At 34.1% G+C, this 22388-nt stretch overlaps 1 protein-coding gene across 1 annotated transcript in view; it reads left to right on the forward strand.

The window, feature by feature from the left end:
- The window catches only part of DIAPH2 (diaphanous related formin 2), a gene marked incomplete at its 5' end in the record, with an annotated part of 690195 nt that overhangs the window by 133732 nt on the left and 534075 nt on the right, over positions 1-22388 (forward strand). Inside the window, one exon of the mRNA XM_080910844.1 lies at positions 19937-20076. Coding sequence (XP_080766970.1) covers positions 19937-20076 — 140 coding nt within the window. The remainder of the gene's footprint in view (positions 1-19936; positions 20077-22388) is intronic.

Consider the following 22388-nt stretch of genomic DNA (forward strand, 5'->3'; position numbering starts at 1 on the left):
AAAAGTATTCTCTGGAACGTTATTCACTTGTGCCTTTAACTTTTGGATCATGACTTTCTGATTTTTTATAATATAATTTAAAGTTTGATTCTTTAAAATATGATAGTTTGATCACTTCTAGATGATTTCCTCTGAGGTGCATATTGTATATATAGATCCAAGACTTAATGGTACTGTTTTCTTTTTCTTCAATATTTTTTGAAATGATGGTAATTTTTAAAAAATTTTTGTTGTTGTTGCTATTCACTCTCATTTGTTCATTGTCTCTATTTTCTCATCTGTTATTTGTTAAGAGTTAAAGACAACTGGTAAAACCTTTGCTAATGAATGGCAGAATTTGGAATACTTTTGGCTTGAAACACAAATACTTTAAATACCGTCATAACCTGTATTAGTTACTTATGGCATACAATTATTCAAAAGAATATAAAAACATTTCTTTTTAAAATTTTGTTTTTATTGATTATTCTGTGTATTTACATTTCCGGTGTTATCCCCTTTTCCCCAATCCCATCCTCCCTCCCCCTCCCATTGCCTCCATGAAGGTGCTCCCTGTATAAGTATGGCTCTGGAAGGGCCCCTGAGTAGGCATCTATATCAGAATCCTGCCAGTAAACACTTCTTGGCATCAGGAATAGTGTGTGGGTTTGGTGGCTGCATATGGGGTTGATCCCCAGGTGAGGCAGTCTTTGGATCATCTTTTCTCCAATCCCAGCTCCTCTATTTATTTGTTTATTTCCTCCCATGAGTGTTTTGTTCTCCATTCTAAGAAGGGCTGAGACCTCCACATTCTGGCACTTCTTCTCTTTGAACTTCAGAATTTCTGTAAATTGTTTCTTGGGTATACCAAGCCTTTTGGGCTAGTATGTGCTTATCAGTGAGTAAATACCATTAGTGCTCTTTTGTGACTGGGTAACCTCACTCAGGAGGATAGCTTCAAGTTGCATCAATTTGCCTAGAAATTTCATGAAGTCATTGTTTTTAATAGCTGAATAGTACTCCATTGTGTATATGTACCACAATTTCTGTATCCATTCCTATGTTGAAGGACATCTGGGTTCTTTCCAGGTTCTGGATATTATAAATAAGGCTGCAATGAACATGGTGGAACATGTATCCTTGTTAGATGTTGAGGCTGCTCTAGCTTCTCTTGAGTATATACCCAGGAGTGGTATAGCTGGGTCCTCAGGTAGTACTATCATCAATTTTCCGAGGAACTGCCAGACTGATTTTCAGAGTGGTTGTACCAGCTTACAATCCCACCAACAATGGAGGAGTGTTCCTCCTTCTCTGCATCCTCCCCAGCATCTGCTGTTATTGAGTTTTTGATCTTATCCATTCTGACTGGTGTTAGGTGGGATCTTAGGGTGGTTTTGATTTATATTTCCCTGATGACTATAGCTGTTGAACATTTTTAGGTGTTTCTCAGCAATTCCATATTCCTCAGTTGAGAATTCTTTGTTTTGTTCTGTACCCCATTTTTAATAGTATTATTTGATTCTCTAGAGTCTAACTTCTTGAGTTCTTTGTATGTATTGGATAGTAGCCCTCTATCATATGTAGGATTTATCAAGATCTTTTCCCATTCTTTTGGTCACTTGATCTTTGACAAAGGAGCTAAAACATTCATTGGGAAAAGTACAGCATCTTCACCAAATTGTGCTGGTTCAAGTGGAGGTCAGCATGCAGAAGAATCCAAATCTATCTTTTCTTTTCTCTTTGTACAAAGCTCAAGTGCAAGTGGATCATAGATCTCCACATAAAATCAGATACACTGAAACTAATAGAACAGAAAGTGGGGAAGAACTTAGAACATGTAGGCACAGAGGAAATTTTCCTGAACAGAAGACCAATGGCTTATGCTCTATGATCAAGAATCGACAAATGGCACCTCATGAATTTGTAAAGCTTCTGTAAAGTAAAGGACATTGTCAAAAGAACATTTCTATTGCTTGATTCTCATGTACCCTTTTAGTTCTTGTAAAAATGTACTATATTCACAAATGAATAGAGTTGGATCTTCAGTGATAATTTAGCAGTTAATACTTGGCTACTCTTGCCAAGGTCCCACATTTGGGTTCTATCACTTACATCAGGGCTCTCATAGTTACCTGCAACTCTAGCTACAAGAGATCTACCACCCTGTCCTGGTCTTTATAGGAAACTGCACATATGTATGTACACATATCTGAACAGGTACATGATTAAAAAAAGAAGATCAAATAACCAGAAATATCTTTGAGTACTTTGGGTATAAGTAATTAATTTAGCATAAATCATTTCATTTTTTAGAATTTTGAGGGCTGAGAAGGTAGAAATGAGGATGAAAGGGTGCTGTACATTGTTCTATTAATGACTCACATATGTATATTTTTCTCATGATTTGAACAGTTTTACAATCAGTTATAGGGAATTTTAAGCATGTTATATATACTCAAACTTACTGTAGTATATGCTTAAACTTGATTAGAGTATTTATTTCATATATGGAAACATTAAACAAGAAGTTATAATCTTTAATTTTTTTCCACCATCAAGCCTGATTTTAGTTATCACCTTATATTTTTGTCTTTGTCAGTGATTTATTACTATGAAGAGACACCATGATCATGAAGACTCTTATAAAGGAAAACATTTAATTGGGGCATGTTTAAAGCTTCAGAGGTTTACTCTATTATTATGAGGGGTGGAAGCAAGGACTCATGGTAGCCTGCAAGCAGACATGGTGGTGTAGAAAGAGCTGAGAGTTCTATTTGCTTATCAGCAAGCAGCAGAGAGAGAAGGTGGAGGGAGGGAATTAGGGAGACAGACAGACAGACAGAGAAACAGACACAGAGAGAGGGGGAGACTGGCTTCAGTGTTTAAAACCTAAAAACCCACCCCTCCGTGACATACTGTCTCCAACAAGGCCACATCTTCGAATCCATCCTTACTGACACCATCACAGTATGTATATTTACCAGGGCTGGAGAGTTGTTTCTGTATTAAAGTCCCAATCATCATAGTGTAACTTTTGTTAGAGAATTTGCCATTTCCCTAATTTATATACATACATTCATTTGAAAGATACTTCTAAGTACAACCATTAGCATCCATATCTTACTATGTCCTATTTTAGGATTTTACTTTCCAGAAATAATTGTAAAACTTTCTTCAGGATTATGAATATACTACTGCTCAGCCCATCATGAAACATTTATTATTTGCTATTTATCTAAGTATATATGACACTTAGGCTGGCCTAATTGCATCTAAGAATATAGTATTTTCTCGATTCTGTGTTTTAAAAGCTCCTCAGGTTTGTGATGTTTAATGAAGGATAAGGCACCAAGCATTTATGATACTACATATATTCTAGATTTAAATGTTTAGTGCTTCCTTTTGACAACTAAGTAAAGATCTCCGTGCTAGCTAGAGATTTATTTTGGAAGTTGAAATATTGTGCTTTTAAAATGATTATGAGTAGCTTAAACTTGTATAGTTGTACACAGGGATGAATACATGATTGTTGTCACCTTATGTGATATATGAAAATAATAGGTACAATATTGTTGATAAAATTCTATTTATGTCTATGTTTATATTTCTTTTAATCCATAGCTAAGGCTTTTCCTTGATGCTAAGTATTTCCTCTGCATCACAAATTAGAGATTCTAATGATGCACAACAATAAGTATAGAAATCAACAGAAACACAGGTGACTCCATTCATCTTTTAACCAGTTAGTGGAAATGAAGGAAAATACATAGAATAGTGACATGCATGAGAAGAGAAGCAACCCTCAAACCTTCTTTGCCTTGTCTAGCCTAGCCTATCTGTGTTATGGATTTTATATGACGAACTAGAAATGAAATGCTATTAGTTAAAAAAGAAAGAGACAAAAGTCTAAAAAAAGCAGCCAGCAGGCTTAGAATACAATCTTTTGTTTTTCTTTCTGCCTCAGGTGAATAAGGGGGACCAAATGAATGCTTTGTAGCAGTTTTCTTCAAATCTGGGCTTTTTAACTCTAAAATTATGAACCTCATTTATATTTTATTCTGCATTTAAAATTTTTCCATGTATTTTAATCAGTCTTTCTATCCACTGTTTAAGATAGCTTTTCAGATAATTAAATTTTTTATTTTTTCCTCAGCTTTTCTCTGAAATGCTGGTAGAGCATGACTTATTTCCTTATTTAATCAGTTAGTGAAACTATAATGTAATTAAACTCATGATGGAACATGTTTTATCCAAATTTGAACTGATAGCTGAGGCTCTAACATTGGCTTAGAATGTCAAAATATTTTCACTGTAATGTTCTTCAGATCAGGCTTGGGTTGTATTTTGTAACATGTGACAACAAGGCCCATGTGGCTATCTGTTCTATAAATAAATATGTTACATAATGAAAACAGAATAAATTTTTGTGTACTTATTTATGGAGTACGCATTTTGATTGCATATTGGATGAGCAGACTGTTCTAAATAAGAATTGTTAGTCTTTGTTCTCATGATGATAGGCAGTCAGATATAAAACCAATATTCATTTTAATTATCCTAAGTGCTTAAAGGAGACATCCAGCAGATTAGGGAGGCCTCATTTGGGAGGACAGGGAAGGCTTCCCTGAGGAAGTGATATTTAAGCCTACTCTTTAATGATGAGTAAAGATTGGATAAGCACAGGAAGTACAAAAATATTTTTTGTGTGGGCGAATTAGAGCTTAATGTTTTAAAACTATATCTAGTGAATCTAAAAAGTGAGATAATCAGATCTAAGGATTTAAATTGTTTAAATATTCTAAGCTTTAGAACACCATGGAAATCCTTGAAATATGGCAAATTTAGAACTTGTCTGAAATTTAACCTAAATGTGTCTAGGTTTATTTAAAATATGTTTTGAAATAATACATAGATGCAAATTCGTTATTACTGGAATGTTTAGAAGGAAATACAATAAGCAGCTAAGGGCTCACATCTACTATAAGAACAAACTGATGCAAGAACCAAATCCAATAGCCTGCTTGTGTGTGCAGTGTGGGGTGTAAGAGCTCAAATGTTTTCTATCGCTTAATGCCTATTTCAATATGCCACTGCATAGGACACCTCCTCCCACCTGTCCTTTAGTCAGCAACTAGTGGGGACTCTGTCTGATATGTGGCTCTAAGTCATTCAAAATTAATTATCTTTTTCATAATATTCACCTAATAGGCAGCACATTTCATTGTGTAAGTCTAGGACTTAAAAACTTTTCAGAAGATTTAAAAGCAGAAGTTGATATATTTTCATTTCTCCGGTGCTTAACTGTTATGACATGGCTTTAGGTTTGTGGTAGTGTTCTAAGTAGTGCAGTCTTAATTAGTTAGAATTATGTACCTTAGAAGATTTAACTATTTATTCTTTCTAATGTTAAATGAGAGACAAAAACTCTTCAGATGCAGAGTAATGTATAGTAAGCTTTCAGCTAGTACAAAGCTGCCCATATGTGCTCATTTTCTTTTTTACTCGTATTCATTGCATCTCTCTGGTGTGTGGCAGTGGGGTGATACCATAAGAAACAAAGCAAGAGCCTTTGTATTTGAATTTTCAATATTTCCAGTGAAATGAAAGGTATGCACATTGTCACCAGACAATGAACTGGAAGCAGCACGTATCCTTTTGAATTTAGGATGGTTTTGTTTTGGCTTTGTTTTTAAATTAAGGCAAGATTGAAAAGCCTTGCTATTTCATTTCGGATGCATCCTACATGAGTATAATGTGAATGCTCTCTGAGAGCATATGCTATAGAACTTGTTGAAACTTCTGCAAGTTCTTTTACATCATTTATGGCTGTAAATTATTTCATGTTTACAGCAAAGAGTGAACACTCCAGAATAATAAATAGCTACCCATTTATAGGAATGTTCAAAAGTTCCAAGTATTTCTTGAACAAATGATAGACTAGGTTTATCATAATAGTGAAAGGTCCAAAACAATTTCTAGACATATTATCTATTTGAGACAGTAAAAATTCATTTAAATGTACATTTCCAAAATAGTTCCCATAATGTATATCAGAATGTATAACAGATATCTCTGGAAAATTTTAATGTATATATATCAGTCTTAAAAATTCTATGAGACAGTTTTTCTAGTGAGTGTTTTCCAATGTTGTAGAATTGTTGAAAAATTGTTGGCACATTTAGCAGTAATGATGCATAGCATTTTATTTGAATTGCTACAAATTAGCTGAAAGATGTGCATCTTTAAATTTAGTAATTTCTATGATATGTCTCACAAAATGGTTCTCCTCATTGAAATCTTTGTTGCAGTAAATAAATATATTTTTCCTAGGAAGAAATAGTCTACCCAGGGAAGAGCACACAAATTGTTTGTCAAATACCACATAGTCATACATGAAAGCATATATAGGAAATTCATATCTATACATAGAAACACACACACTCACACACATGCATACACAGAGACCATTTATGAAAACGTTTTCATGAATTTGAATAAAGCTGAAAGGGTACACATGAGGAGTTAGAGCAAGTAAATAGATTGATATATAATTATAACTTTAAAATGCTAAAAATTAATTTAAAGAAAAAAAGCCCCTATTCTAACTTGAAGTTTTTCTACACCTCTAGGAGCACAATTCTTTTTTTTTTTCTTTTGCATTAAAATCTTGCTAGTTACAATGAGCATAAAGTACATGTAAAACAAGATGTAACCTGGAAATAGTCAAAGTTTTCTTGGTGTGTAAAGATTAAGCATAATGATTTTTCATTTTCTTTTTTTTTGGCTTTTGTTTTTCTTGAACTTCATATAGTCTGTGAGTTGTTTCTGGGATGTTAAGAGCTTTCTGGGGTTAGTATCCAATTATCAGTGACTGCATATTATATCTGTTCTTTTGTGCCTGGGTTATCTCACTCAGGATGATATTCTCTAGATGTAACCATTTTCTTAAGAATTTGGTTAAGTCATTGTTTCTGATAGCTGAGTAGTACTCCATTGTGTAAATGTACCACAATTTTTGTATCCATTCATCTACTGAAGGACATCTGGGTTCTTTCCAGCTTCTGGCAATTATAAATAGGGCTGATATAAACATTGTGGTGCATGTAACAATTCTTGTCACAAACTGAACAACAGATATTTTCCCATGTAATTTTGGAAATTGCTAAAATTGGTATTTTTGAAGATGTATACTAAATTTATAAAAACCTATTGTGGCTAATTCATGATGTAAAGACTTATTTAGAAGAATAATGAAACATTAAGGACATGGTATGTAAGGGTATGTTTGCTAGGCACATAGCAGAAAAGAGGAAAAGTAGAAAATTTATAAGTTTATTGGTTGTAGGTTATCATTGAAAAATGGGCCATGTAGAAAAACAAACCCTCAGCCATGTATTTATTTTGATTCTGTGTTTTGTCCAGTCACTGTCAGTTTTGTCATTTTTGATAAGGTTCTTGATGTAATGAACTCAGTTTCCTTATTTGTAAAATGGGCATAATTACATTTTGCCTGGCAGTTTTTAAGGGTTAGTATAATAAGCATACATGGAGTGTCCCACATTACTCTATAGGCAGAGATATGTCTCAAACAGTGTCGCATGCCTGTGATTTCAGCACTCAGTATGCAGAGCCACTAATCAGGAGATTTTAAGGAGATCATGGACAACATAGTGTGAACCTATTTCACAAATCAGAGGGTGAGAATCCAGCTCAGTGGGACTAGTTGTCTAGGAAGTCGACAGCTTTGGTATTTTTTTTCCCAACATGTTGTTGAAAATGATAATAAAGAAGCAGTCAGTGTGCATAGTATATGGAAACCTATATTTGGTAAACTGCAGTATAATTTGTGTTTATATCTTCAAAAACAATTATGTAATAGTATATAATGAAATTTAGAAAATAATCTCGTGTATAATCAAACAGCCCTATGTAACTCACCCTGGAATTAAATAATCTTTCCTTTACTCGATGCTCAGTTACTGTAACTGTTGCCCAATATTAAGAGTCAGTTAATTTTTGTTACATATTAATAAAATTTGTGAATATACATGTTTTTAGACACGAGAATAGTCCTTGCTGTTATGTGTACAGCAATTGATAGGCAGGGACTTTCTTGCAAGTTCACATTTTTCTTAATGCATAAGACCATGTCTCTCCTGACAACTCAACCCATCATATTCCTTGACACAGAGGATCTGCTAACGGATCTAATGTTATTCCAAAATTTGTTTCAACTTTGAAGTAACCTAAAGAATCTACAGGCTTTGTATTTTTGTTAGATTCTTGGTATTTTCTTCCCAAAGATGCACATAATATAACAGACTCCTTTGAGAGTGCTGTTTTAAAAGTGGTTTTGCCCTTAATTATACTGGTTAGAAATGTCAAGATAGTGCATTAACCTACTGCGCTCCAGATGGCTGACTTTCTTTTTTTTTCCCCTCTTGTCTTGTTATGTCTGAAGAATATGGGATTGGCAGCAGAGCACTTTAATTGATGTCAGATTTGGGCAGTGTCATTTTTTCCGTTTTATACAGTATAAACATGCACTTAAATATGCGGTGCATTGCATATATTTAATAGGTTTAAAGTTTCATTCATATTGTGCCATAGTTTATAAGGAATTTATCTTAACATTCGAAGATTTTTAAGGTTGTATATGTATCTTTTGTGTTTTAAATTTCATTATTTTCCCTTTTGAAAAATACACACTAAGATTATAAATCATATAATATGATCTACTCAGTTCTATGTCTATTGTTTTATTTTGATGAAATGGGACTGTGTGTTCACTCACATTCCAATTCACAATAGCAGTGCTTAGATATAAGAATTCTGTAAGCACAAAAGCATGGTTGGTAATCTATAAAACTAATGCCATTGTATTTATAATGTTATATTACTGTTCTTTTGCCATACTTTCATATTATTATAGGTATCACTCTTTTGGGTGAGAACATTGTTATGCTTAATGCTAGTTCAGTATCCTGCCTCAATTATTTTTTTCAACTTAGGTTGGGGTTTGGGAGCAAACAGAATTTTGTGATATTCATTGTGTACTCATTGAGAACTAAAATTGGTTCTTATTCAATAGGGATCAAATGTTTATCAGAGAATTTTAAATAATTTCTAAATTTATCACATCTATAGGGAATAAATATAAGGATTTGAATTTGTGAAATAAATTCAGTTTGCTGAAATGAGGCCCAAAAGACCATTTCTAGAGTCCTCAAATTTGTATTGAATAATCTAAAAAAAAAATCTGGCTTTTAAAAAACAGTAGTGAGAAGATTATGCTATTAATATATTATTTGGTTTCAAAGATGCTAGTTCATTTAACATGCAAATTTAGGAACTAGTTAGTTTTACTCTGGTAATTTTTTACATTGTAGTAACTTTTTTTGTTATCATTTCAGCCCATGTATATGAAAGTTAAAGTGCTTTATTAAAACATGAACTCATTATTGAATATCTCTATTGTTTTCTGTGTTTATGTTTCTAAATGTATATCCTACTCAAAGATTTTTGGTTTCAATTTACTTTTTTTAATTTAAGCAAAAGATTTATTTTCATTTATTGTCTCTGTGTGTTTGCATGCCTGTATATATGTGTAACTTACGAATGCCTGGTGTCTACAGAAGCCAGAAGGAATGAGATCCCTTGGAACTGTAATTAGAACTGACCTGTAGGTTCTAAGAAGTGAACTATGTCTATGAAAAGACATCAAATATTCTTAAACCCAGGAGCCACCTCTCTAGCCCCTATTTTATTTTGAGACAGGGTCTCACTGTATAACCTTGGCTGTCTAGGATATCACTATATAGATCATGCTAACATTGAATTCCTTATCTGCCTGTGCCTCCTGATTGCTGGTGTCAAAGGGATGTTTATTCATGGTTGTTCTGCAATTTATTTTTTTAGTGTTAGTATATACAATTATGTGTATCCATGTTATACAGTTTGATGTGCTGTAGAGTGCATAGGATTAAATATAGTTAACTAACAAATATATCATCTTAGTTATTCTAGTAAGAACCCACATCTCTTGGTATTTTTCACGGATATAGTATACTTAAGTATAGTCTACCATTCCCTGAATTTACTCCTCCTGACTCAGTGGACATGTATTATTTCATTAAATATCATTCTAATCCCTTACACTCCCAACAAAGCTAACCTGTGGTAACTTACATCCTACTCTGAATTTCTATCATTCTATCACATAACTTTATATAATTAGATTATGCAGGTTTTGTCTTTCTGTGCAAGCTTAATTTCACTAAGTATAATCTCTTTGTGTTCTTCCATGTCACTGAATATTAGAGTTTTTCAGTTATTTAGTTATTTCAGAGTCATTGAAAGGCTCCTATAGTCACAGTGAAGTTGAACTTTCCCCTCCAGCTCTCCCCTCCATATTGGACACCATGGATCATGGGTGGTCTTTGTGTATGTCAAGGTAGAGTCAAGGCAAAAGGGGTATAAAGTGAGCCTTCTTTTTTAAGGAGAGTGTCTTTGTCTATTTATTTTGTGGTGCAAGGGCACGTCCTGGGCTTTCTCTCTACTTATTCAGTATGGTGCTCTTTCCTTTGGTTAGAAGGCAGTTGATTTTGTAGGAAGGAGTGAGGCCTGAGAACTCCTATTCTGTCACCATTCATCTCATTGCTCACATTGATGCTTGGTTTCACACCATCTCACTCTGTTGGGTCTTTTGAAAAAAGGAGGACAAGAAGCAAATGCTGACTCAAAGTCTCAGGGTATACATTGTTCTCTTGTTTATTTTGAACACAATTTTATTACTGCTACTAAGGAGTAAGTATGTTCAGTGATTAAGCATGCAGGCCTTATAGTTAGACAGATCTGAGATCTAACTTCAGGCTATATTGCTTATCTTTGCAGTAGTTTTGCTCAGGTTTTCCAAGCCCCAATTTCCTTTTGTGTAAGATGCAGATAGATGGCACTAATACTTTAGAAAGCTGCCTTGCCCTGAGGAACATGTTGATTTTTTTTTCTTTCTTTATTATCCCAGCCTTTCAACCCACTTATGTAGATGAAATACTTTGGTGTCTTCAATGAATCTCTTTCCTTCTTTTTTTCTCATTTTCATTGGATATTCTCTACATTTACATTTCAGATGTTATTCATTTCCCCCAATCCCATCCTGCCTCTATTGCCTCCATGAAGGTGCTCCCTCTCCCACCTCAGCACATTGGCATTCTCCTGGTGAGGCAGTATCTGGATGATCATTTCTTTAATTCCTGCATGGGATTAAATGAGTTCTTAAGTTGAATAAACTGTTTCTTGTGTATTCAAGCTTTTTGTGTTAGTATCTGCTTGTAAGTGAGTACATACCATTATTATTATTATTATTATTATTATTATTATTATTATTATTATTATTATTATTATTATTATTATTATTTGTGACTGGGTTACTTCACTCAGGAGGATAGCTTCAAGTTTCTTCAATTTGGCTAGGAATTTTATGAACTCATGGTCTTGGTTTCAGTTTCTTAGATTCTTGTTATTGGTGCTGCTAGGTGATCTTGTTGTCTCTGACTGGAGCTTGTCTCTCCTGTGGGTCTGCGGGCCCGTGGTCTCTAGAGGAAGATTGTTCCTGTATGTTCAGCTTTCAGGGTAGGCTGCAAGTTCCAGTGTCGGGGTCCTAATGAAACTAGGCCGGCTCTGTCCTTGAGCCTGAAGTGTGTGTTCTCAGCCAGCACCACTACCTTGGCCCTCAGAGTTCTGGGTGGCCTCTCCTGGATAGTCAGTGGGGAGGGAGTGTGGACTTAACTCTGGGCTCAGGAGTGAGAGCTCTCCTGCAGCTCTTCCGGGCTCCCATCAACTTGTGGGCAGGCCATTACTCCTGATGATACTGGGCTGGGTCTGGCCTTGGACAGGAAGTGTCTGTTCCTAGGCAGCACCTCTACCTCGGACCTGAGAGTTCAGTGCCTCCTCTCTGGGATAATCAGTGGAGAGCGAGTGTGGACTTGCTCCTGGGCTCAGGAGTGAGAGCTCTCCTTTGGCTCTTCCTGGTGCCCAGCAACCTGTGGGCAATCTGCCAGTCTTGATGAAACTGGGCCAGGTCTAGCCTTGGGCAGGAAGTGTCCATTTCCAGGGAGCACCACTACCTGTGCCCTGAGGGTTTTGGGTGGCCTCTCCCGTTATAGACAGTGGACAGGAATTGTGGACTCACCTCTGCTCAGAAGTAAGAGCCCTCCTGTGGCTCTTCTGGGTGCCCAGCAACTCGTGGGGAAGCTGCCAGTTCTGATGAAATTGGGCAATCTCTTTTCTTCTAACTGTGGTACTTTTAGGACATTTGTCTTTGATAACTAAATAGTCATTATATAAATAAATACAAAAATTAAATAGCCAATAAAATTTAAATTAAACCACTCTTAATTGGTAAATAGTTTTGTGACTCTAAATTGCCATTCATGATGTGAATAGACTGCAGGGCTGACACTGTTGGACTCTTTGCCTACAGTGCCATATAGGATGACCGAGAGTAACACCTGTGTTTTCTGTCTGGTCTGCAGTTAAATTTTAATTAGTATAGGCAACATGTGGTGATGTCATTTGGTGTTTACTTTGGTTCACATACTTTTTCATACTCAGATCATTTCATTAGGATTCAGTAATGAATGTTTCACTTCCCAGCAAAAATATAATCTGAGATACGATTATAAAAGCAGAGCCTAATTAGGGTGTGAGACTTGGTTTGAGGTGGCTATTCAAGTAATTTAGTTCATGCTTAGTGTTATCATGTTTAAAAATAAGACTGCAGAGTTTTAAGTTTACCTAGCATAGCACAAAATCCATTAGACAATGTTGGAGATCTCTAGTTTGAGAATTATTAAGCTGTGCTCCAATTTCATTGATATACTAGTAAATCTCCAAACATGCTGGGGTTGAGGGTTTTATATCTAAATGTTTAAGTTTTGACCAAAATATCCTAGTTTGCCTTATGTGGTTAGCATTTATTTGTCTTTGAAAGTCTTACATCTATTCTTACAGGTCTCATACTGTGCCACCTATTATGATAATCTTTTCTCTGCTCATTACCTACCAGGGTATGAGCTCTGCTATAAGAACATTGGGTCTCGGATTCTCATTGTTCCACCAGACCTGTGAACAAACTAAATGTTAAGTGGAAATGTTATAATATAAGAAGGACCCTGTATACTCTAAAACAGATACTTTGTGATCCTGTTGTTAGTTCATAAAGATAGTGAAAACTTGCATTATTAATGCATGAGTAGAAAGTAAGTTGGTCAACTCAACTTATTTTTAAATAAAGGAAAATTTTGTTCTGGATATAGAAGCCTCCTATGAACCGCATATTTAAAATATCTGGGCCTTTGAAATTTCACAGCTCAATGGGCTTAAAACTTTATTTTATTTAACTCTAGAATTGCTCTTTTAGTAGGAAACTTCTGCAGAATATGAATATATAAATGTGCAAATGAACTCATTATTAGTGGAACAGAAGACAGACTTTCCCAGTTATCCCACATTTGGTACATTTCCTCCTTAGCCATTCAAGATTTCCTATGGACTCTCAAATAAACTTTTAATCTTGTACCTGAGATATACATCCATTCTTGAATATTTCAGGAAGATTATCAGTCTAATTCTGCTTCAAAAAATAGTTGAGTAGAAGCTTCCAACTTTATGCCACCTATAATTTTTCACAATGTAATTATTTGGCTATTCATGAAATTAATGACAAAATGATATGTCATATGAATTTATATTAATTAAGTGATTACTATACACCAGTATACTGAATACATTTTATTATCAGCTTGAAACAACCTAGTGTCACTTGTGGAGATGGAAGCTTAGTTGAAGATTTGCCTGGAAAATATTGGCATTTGGCCCTACTTGTAAGAAACTGTCTTGATTGATAATTTATGTGGGAAAGCCCAGCCCACTCTGGGCAGCACAATTCGTAGGCTGATTGTTTTGTGCTATATAAAAAAGCCAGGTGAGCATAACTAGAGAATAAATCTTTAAACAGTGCTCCTGTGTGGTTTATAGATCAAGATCCAGCCTTAACTCCCTACCCTTATGGTAGAGTGTAACCTGAATGTTGTAATATGAAAACAAACCCTTTCCCTCCCAAGTTGCTTTTGGTCAGAATGTTTTATCACTACAGTAAAACAAACTGGAACATCCAGACATTCTTCCTTTAAAAGGTTATTATTTTACTCTTGCATCAAGCCTAAGAGCAGAGAACATATTATTTTCATTTTGTAGAACAGGAACCTGTGGTCAAGGAGTCAAGTGACAAATTGACCTGTTTCACATAGGCAATAAGGGTAAAGGATGGTGAGGAAACTTTTGCTACGCTTCCCCTTTCTTACTTTATTGGGAATAACATAGACACCCCCTGGAAGACTATGTAAAAATCACTTTTTAGGATTATCTCCTCTAGTTAGTCTCAGATGAAAAGATCATAGGAAATTTGGTGAATTTGGCAGTGAACTGAGTAATATTCAATGCAATTATTTTGGTGGATAGTACTTACTTAACGGCTGGGAAAGGGAGATGTTAGAAATTAATGGGATCACTTCTTATTTCATGGAAGACGTTTTTAAATTTTTCTTTCCAATTTATACCTCATTATATACTTAAAATGTAGCTTATACTTAGATTTCAGTAAATATTTTTAATCAACAACACGATTATTAAATAGGATTTGCTACATTGTCTAAAATTAGTATTGAAATTGGATCTGTAAAATGATAAAGCATATAGTGAAAATATTAATCTTATATTTCTCTATAGTTTTGCTTATAAATAGCCAGTGTTAAAAAAGATTTCATACACATTCCTACCCTTAACTAGTACAGTATAATTGATTGACTCCTTTCTATTTTTTAAAGGATCTATTTATATAGGGGTGCATCTTTCTTTCTCAAAATGTTGAATAAGGGAAATGAGATATGATTTCAAAATACAAGAAATAGGTCACCACTAGGCTTCTTAACGTGTCTTAGGCTTCTTAGCCACAGTGAGGAGACTTTGTGTACCATCTTAGTGTCATATATTTAATTGCTAAATATCAAATACATAGTGATAAAAAGAAAAACATTTACTCTAAGATATAGTATTCAAGTATTTCCAAAGATTGTAATATTCTAAGACCTTATAAGATATTATCATGTACTTACCTACAGATGGAGGTTCTAATGAAGTTTATGCCTCATCACTAAAATCGTTCTTCAGTTGGTAAATGGCTAAGTAATCTGTAGTAATAGCTATACTGTGAGATGCCATTTATTAATTGATAAATGGCATGCTCTATTGATTTATGCAGCAATCTGTATAACTCTCCATGGTATCATGGTATATAACAGAGAACATCGTAGATTGATACCTAGGGTATATCATACATGTATGTAACATTAACAATTACAAATAATAAAAATGGCAAACAAATTAGTGACTTTCAGGTTAGAAATCTGTGATAGGACTATGGATGTACTTATGGAAGGGCAACATGAGGAAACTTTCTGGGAATTGAGCTGTCTGAATTTAACTGCATTAATCTACAGGTGATAATATTACATACAACTACATTCATACAGAACACATATAACACACCTACAAATAAATGTACATAAAATGTGGACACTCTGAATAAGGTATTTGTGTTTTTGTCTATATCGGTATTGCAGCTGTGATATTAGAATGTTTCTTTGTAGGACACTGTGATTAGGGAAAACAAGAGTTCTTTCTGAATTGTTTTTTACAACTTCATGTAGGTTTCCACTATTTTGAAATAGTTTACAAATTTAGAAATGGTAAGATACGTCTGTATGCTATTTTTGAAGTAACAGAAGAGGGTGGAATGTTATATGGAATGAGCACAAATATTTCAAGTACTCCCACAATTGTGGTGTGTTTAGTATAGTAGAACACTGTAGGTAACTAAATTGGATAAGCTGCTATTACCACTGTAGCTTTTTTTGTACATTCATAATATCAAAGAGCACCAAATTTTCCTTAAAGGTTACTGAAAATAAAATGGTTATGTCTCCCTTTCAAAATGTGCATATTACCTGGCTTGAGACCCCAGCTTAAAAATCTATGGATTGGTTTTCTCTGTTTATATATCATTATCAGATATATATCAAAGACTTCTCTCATTTGAAAGAAAGACACAATGCTTACAGTTTTTTATCTCAAGTAATATGAGTGGTGATGAGATCTCACAAAAATATTAGGCACACCTTATAGTTTTAAAGAGTTACTTGATGTCATCCACCCATATGTACATTGTTTACAGTAATTACTTGATAGTAGTTTTATAAGGCAATTGTTGGCAAGTTTTACATATAGAATGAACTTACCATTTATTGTTAGATACAAAAGAAAATATTCAACTCATTGGCTATTACCCATACTGACAATTGCTGAATAATACTAAGTATTGATATTTGATTTCACTAGCAAATTACAGTGCTTTCTCCCATCATAAGTGAAGTCCAAGTTTCTATATTAAATAAGGTATATTTTAGGAAATGAGCTTGTATTTTGATATAACCATTGTGCTTTAAATTATCACTTTTTATTGCAGTTAATGTTAAAATGTAAAACTTTTATTTTTTAACGAATTGTTATCGCAAACTATTTTGTTTACTAAATATATACATGCACAAACACACATGTATACACTGTGATACAATTCCATTGTTGATGTTATATATATGATAATCTAGATTTTCTATACAATTAAAGTCTTTAATGCATCAAAGTTATAGAGTCCAAGACTATCAAAGAACAAATATCCATATATAATGTTATCAGAAACACCAACATTTAATAATAATAATAAAATTTAGTATTCTATTCACATATTTATTAGATAAGTTAGATAACTTTCTTTTAAAAGACATCTTTAGGTGGGTGGGGAGGTGGGGATGATCTGGGAGAAGTTAGGGGAGGGAGAACTATAATCATAATATATTAGGTGAAAAATATCAATATCAATAAAAGATATCTAAATGTTTACTAATGTGTTTGATTTTTTAAAATATTACTATAGTCTTCATTATTAGAACCAATACTTAGATTCATATGTGCTAGACACTTTGATTTTCTTATTTAAATTATGAAACTAGTATGGAAAATGGCTTTTTAGTTATATTGTTAATCTTATAGGATCCTCTTATGGAACAACAGAGGAAGTCTTTGTAGATATAATGCCCAATGTCCTAACAAAGTATTGTATATTTGAACGCTACAGTAATAGATAAAAAACTCATTTTGCTCTAGTAGCCAAAGAAACTTAACTTGTTTATGTATGAAACATAGTGAATTACAGTCTCTTAATTTGCTTGTCTTTAGCTACCATAAAACACTGAACAGAAGCACCTTGGGGAGGAAACGGTTTGCTTAGATTACATGTCCCTATCAAAGTCTGACTATCATGAGAGTGTGTCAGGTTAGGAACCTACAAGAAGGAACTGAAGCAGAATTCACAGAGCATTTCTTCTTTACTGGCTTCTTCCACAAGGTTTGCTCAGCATTCTTTCTAGTATCACCTGTCCAGTGGAGGTACCACTTCCCAGCCAGCTAGCTCCCCCCACATCAATCAAGAAACCACAAACATGTTTACAGGGAAGATTGATAGACATGTCCCTTCCATGAGCTTCTTTCATCTCTGGTGACTCCAGTCTTTGTCAGGTTGACAAAATCTAACCAGTCCTCTACTGCAGTTGATAGCAATTGGTATCTGTGTGTATACTGAAGTTGGAAGACCTATGTGCAATCTAATGTCCAGAGCATGATATATTGACAATAAGAATGCCAAAGCCTTTTCTCAAATTAATAGTAAATTTTTTTTACATTGAAAAATGAAAGAAAAAGATTTGTTTCAAGTCACTAACCTCAGAAGTGATTATCTCCACTGCATACTTAGAATGTTCCTCTTAGAACATTGCTTTTCTAGTTCTGATATTGAATTTTTATTTTACTGCAATGGAGGATGTGGCCCAATGTATCTTTTAGTTCTCTCTACTGTGTTAGAATAATACAAGCATAGCCATACAGACAAGTTTCTACATTCTACTGATTTTCAAATTAAGGAATGTCTTCAAATTAATAAGGATTTTTTTTCACCTAGCTTTGGAATAGCAGAGTATATGCTAACAGCTAACTCTGTCTGCATTATTTTTTAAATATCAAATGGGAACCGTGGTAATTTTCATTAATCTCATACAGAGCAGCTAATTAAAATTTCAATTATTACTCATCCATTATCTAGTTATTGCCTTTGTTCAGTATCAGAACAGGATGTTAATAATAAGCCATTCGTGTATTACAGCCCTATTAAGTACAGTGAGATTTAGTTTAATTTATTGCCCTGTTTTGTTTCAGGGTTATTTCTTTAATATTATGTTGTGTCATATTGACTATGCCAAAGATACACACTTGAACATTTTTTCAATAGAGATTTCAGACGCAAATACCTGTTGCATCAGTTGTTTATTCAATACTGGGAAAAGTAGCATAGAAAGAAATTGATTATCTGAAGTTCCAAATATTTATACTTTCCTCCTGAAACCTGTATAATTGTTATGCTCAGTTATCTATTCCCCAGACTCTTTGTATTTCAAATGTATAGACCTGGCTGTCCTAGAACTCACTATGCCAACCAGACTGGCCTTGAACTCAGAGATCCAACTGCTTCTGCTTCCTTAGGGAAGATGTGCACCACAGTGCTCTGCTGGATTCTTTATTTCCATAATAAAAATATTAAAAGAATTTACCTTCAAGAATCATTCTAACCCTAATATGCTATCATGTTTTTATTATGTCAAGCATTAACTTATGTTTAAACTCAAAATATTGTGAAAAAATATAATTCTACAAACTTTATTATTTTATATGCTAGTTTGCTTCCATTCCTTGTAATATTTGAGTATCCAGATAATATAACTTAAATTTCCTTCCAAAGTACATCATCAGTGGCTTTATGCCTACAGTCTTGACCATTTGGGGCTTGCCAGGGAAGAATTGTCAGAAGTTCAAGGCCAGCCTGGGCTACATAGTAATTTCAAAGTAATCCTATGCTACATAGTGAGCCCTGCTCTCAAAAAAAGTAAAGAAAAAGATATCAACAAAAAATGAGAGCATATTTAAAGAATATGAGTTAGTAGATGCACAGAAGGTTAATCTCTACCATAGTGTTCCTGGTCTAAGTTTCCATAAACAGCATCTCAGCCATGATGTTATGTGTTCATTAAAATAATTCTATTAAAGTTCAGTTAGCAAATGAAGTTAACATTTTTTGCATCTATGATAAGATATGTGTGTGTGTGTGTGTGTGTGTGTGTGTGTAGTCATATTTTGAATATCATTATATTCACTATGCAGTGTTTTAATAGGAGATATTTATTGCCCAGATACCATGCATGAACAAAATGGTTTATAAATAATGGTTTATACAGAACGTTGTGTTATGCACAGTACAATTTACCATTCAGTTCTTTGAATAATTGTGGGGCTTTCGATAGGGCATGGAGGTGAAGTGTTTTCTTATTGAGTTTAAGGCAACTTGTCTCAGCCCCTGTTTAAAAAAACAGGTGGGGGTGCTCCTACTACTTACCCCAAGTAAAATATTGATATACTGTTACTTTTTGTAATTAAAAATTTGGGTTTTTTTGGTCTGTAAAGATTAAACATGATGATTTTTAACTACCAATAATCAGTACATGTATCTCTGTTTTTTAAATAAAATTGTAAGGAAAAATGTAAAAAAAATTGTTTCTTTTTTAATCCTGTGGAAATTGTTAGATCTCCCCATTACTTAGGTAAGAGGACTCCAATAAAACACACAGTGTTTAGAAATGCCATAATGTTATTTATATAGTCTATGTTTTCTTTTACTTGCAAGATTTAAAGAAAAAATGTTGTCTGTCTAAAGTGGTATCTTCTGTTTCTTTTGTAGGGAGGCCTAAAAAACAGCAAACATGAGTTCACCCTTTCTTCACAAGAATATGTTCATGAATTGCGATCAGGAATCTCAGATGAGAAACTTCTCAACTGCCTGGAATCTCTGAGAGTGTCCTTAACCAGCAATCCTGTCAGGTAGTCGGTTCTTATTGTTTTGATAGGATTCATATATTTTGCATTCTATATGGATATTTGGAGGTAGAATCAGATATGTTACTTTAACCTCAAGTTTTTTTCTAAGAAGTATAGGATTATCTAATAGAATAACATTGTCTAATTTTCAGGTTCTAAACGTTTAAAAAATATATTTAGCTAATTTGACCTTTAATAATGTATGATTTAAAAATATAGATATTTGTGGAATATTTATTTACATTTTGATTATGTAAAATAAATCTATAAGTAAAATATTAGCATTTGCATGATCATCTATTTGTGTACCCAGATAAATTTATTATTTAATGTGTAAAACATACTAATTACATTAGTTTAAATTTTGCTAATTATATGTAATTATGTAAAAAATTTCACTTGTTTATATTTTACATAGACTAACCACATTTTTTATAATTGGAACAGCACAAAATATTTTATGAACAAAAAATGAAATAGAAATGATTAAAAACCTCCTTAGTATTTTGTACATTATTAAGAAAAAGTTTCTTGATAGCAATGGGTGGGCAAATAATTCTTTCTTTATTGCCAATAATGGGCCTTAAAATTAGTAATACCTCAAATAATACTTTATGAAGAAAAATAGATTTCAGTGCAATATTATATTATCCTGCAATCTTCATACTAGAGTATCACTGTCTTGAGTTCAGAATTTACTAAAATTTGGGTATATAATGAAGCTTTGTAATTTTATTCATATGTCTAGTATACTTAAGTTCAGTTCCTAAAGCACTGAAAATAAATTCCGTATAAATCATTTAATTGGGATTAAGTATAGATTCCAATATACTGCTTATTTATATTCATACTATACTTGGCATAATATGTTTGCCAAATTTTGAGATTTAGAATTTCATAGTACAGGGTTAAGATGTGGCATTCTTTGGGTCGTGAGAATCAATGGCTGCTCTCTTGCCATTTTAAAAATTATGAGCTTTAACAGTTTTTGTAATCTCATTCAAAGGTTTGAGATCTTTATTGTTTTTTATTTCTCACACTCTCACTTGATAACCCTAGCTAGCCTGGAGCTCACAATGTTTGCTGTCTGTGAATGTCTACTAATCCTCCTGTCCTGGCCTGATCAATGTTAAGACACCATACCCAGCATGAATATGACTTATCTGAGAATGGAAACTAGAATATACTCTCACCCCACTGGCACTTTACTCCCTATCAGTTGCAGTGCCCTTACCCATTAAAATACTTAGTTGCAAACATCCCTTTGAGTGCCCTTCCCTATTAAAATACTTAGTTACAAGCATCCCATTGGGCAGTTCATGAAATGAACATATTCTGTGTATGCTCTATATTTTCAACTGTGGGAGGGTGGATCTGTGAGATTGTGTGAAGTTCTGAGTTTGCCTGGGCAATGGTATGTGAAACTCATTAAACTAAGCCATTAAAACCAAACCGAAAGTAAAGTCTCATGAATGCCACTACTTGGGATTATGGATCAAGGGTTCACAGGACACCTGTTAGGTTTCTGGCACCAATATTGGACAGCTCTCATCCACCAGTAACTCATCTTGAAGGGAAGGACTCCCATTTTTGACATCTATGAACATACACACACACACACACACACACACACACACACACACACACACACACACAGAGAGAGAGAGAGAGAGAGAGAGAGAGAGAGAGAGAGAGAGAGAGAGAGAGAGAGAGAGAATAACCACCCCCACTCAATGGAGAGACTAGTACATATTTTTCCTAGTCCAAATGCATCTTTATAAAGATATAACAAAGTGCTTGATATCACATATAGAACGTATTTTTGTTTTTAAGACTATTATTTTTATTTAGTTGATTTGAGGCAAGGTCTCTCTATGAAACCTAGGTCTTTTTGTGTAACCTAGCTTAGACAATCATGGAACTGTGTAAACCAAGTGGACTTCAAACTGAATATTTTCCAGCTTCAACTCTGTGTGTGTTTGGGTTACAGTTGCTGGGCAGTTGGCACAGTTCACAGTTTTACAATTCTGCATAGCAACAGAAGGCCTGTGAAAGAGGGCTATGTGATCTCATGAGAGACTTGGAGCTTAAGGGTACCAACTGCCCTTCCTGCTAGCTGACTGGCTGCACAGGAATTGTGAAGTTGTGTATGAGGGTAGGCATGGGCATTCTGCCGTAGCCTTCCATGTCTTTCTTGCTCATTATGTATTGTCTACCGAGTCAGCGAGCTTTTGTGAAGAAGTCACACCAGGAGACAACAGGCTTAGACATATATTGTGTGGAGAAGAGACCTTGTTGAGCCATTAAACCTCACC

The sequence above is a fragment of the Micromys minutus genome, assembly GCF_963924665.1.
Source record: "Micromys minutus genome assembly, chromosome: X".
Classification (NCBI taxonomy): Eukaryota; Metazoa; Chordata; class Mammalia; order Rodentia; family Muridae; genus Micromys; species Micromys minutus.